The 765-nt window shown below is 57.1% G+C and overlaps 1 protein-coding gene across 1 annotated transcript in view; it reads left to right on the top strand.

The window, feature by feature from the left end:
- The window catches only part of LOC101634133 (patr class I histocompatibility antigen, A-126 alpha chain-like), a 120,902-nt gene extending 120,369 nt beyond the window's left edge, over window positions 1–533 (top strand). Inside the window, exon 5 of the mRNA XM_012734387.1 lies at window positions 379–533. Within this exon, the coding sequence (XP_012589841.1) occupies window positions 379–496 (118 nt within the window). The 3' untranslated portion in view covers window positions 497–533. The remainder of the gene's footprint in view (window positions 1–378) is intronic.
- The last annotated feature ends 232 nt before the right edge of the window (window positions 534–765 follow it).

The raw sequence follows: 765 nt of genomic DNA, 5'->3' as shown, positions 1-765 counted from the left end.
GAACAGTTTTGGACCTGACTCTGCCTTTCTGTGTCACTCGCCTCCGCCCAGGTCAGGAGCAGAGTCTGTGTCCTCCTTAGAGACCTGCACCCTCCCACCCTGGGCTCTCACCCCATGATCCCAGATTCCCCAGGCAGGGCTGGGCTCTGGGTTTTGTGCTTCCTCCTCCAAACCAATGTCATGTCCATTCTGAGCATGGTCACGGGATGTTGCTTCAGTGTCCATGGAGGATAATGAATAATAACCCAAAATGTGATATTTCTGATTTGTTACCCTCAGATCCTGCAAAGACACAGTTGATCCACAACCCACCTCTGACCATGAGGTCATCCTGAAATGCTGGGCCCTGGGCTTCTACCCTGCGGATTTCACCCTGATCTGGCAGCGAGATGGGGAGAACCTGACCCAGGCCATGGAGCTGGTGGAAACTGGGCCTGGGGTAGATGGAACCTTCCAGAAGTGGGCAGCTGTGGTGGTGCCTTCTGGAGAGGAGTAGAGATACACGTGCCATGTGCAGCATGAGGGGCTGCCGGATCCCCTAGTCCTGAGATGGGGTGAGGAGGGGATGTGGACACAGGCTCTTCTCAGTGGGATCATGGGCCCTTTTGGACCCTTCAGAGGGTCAGGATGAGACCTGGGACTCAGGGTCTCCCTTCTCCTTCCCTTCTAGAGCCCCGTCCTCAGTCCTCCACCCCCACCGGGGGCCTCATTGCTGGTCTGGTTCTCCTTGGAGCTGTGCTCACTGGGGCTGCAGTGGCCGCAGCT

This window comes from Condylura cristata, unplaced genomic scaffold, assembly GCF_000260355.1.
Source record: "Condylura cristata isolate star-nosed mole 26May11 unplaced genomic scaffold, ConCri1.0 scaffold00055, whole genome shotgun sequence".
NCBI lineage: Eukaryota > Metazoa > Chordata > Mammalia > Eulipotyphla > Talpidae > Condylura > Condylura cristata.
This window is presented reverse-complemented; position numbering and strand designations above follow the sequence as displayed.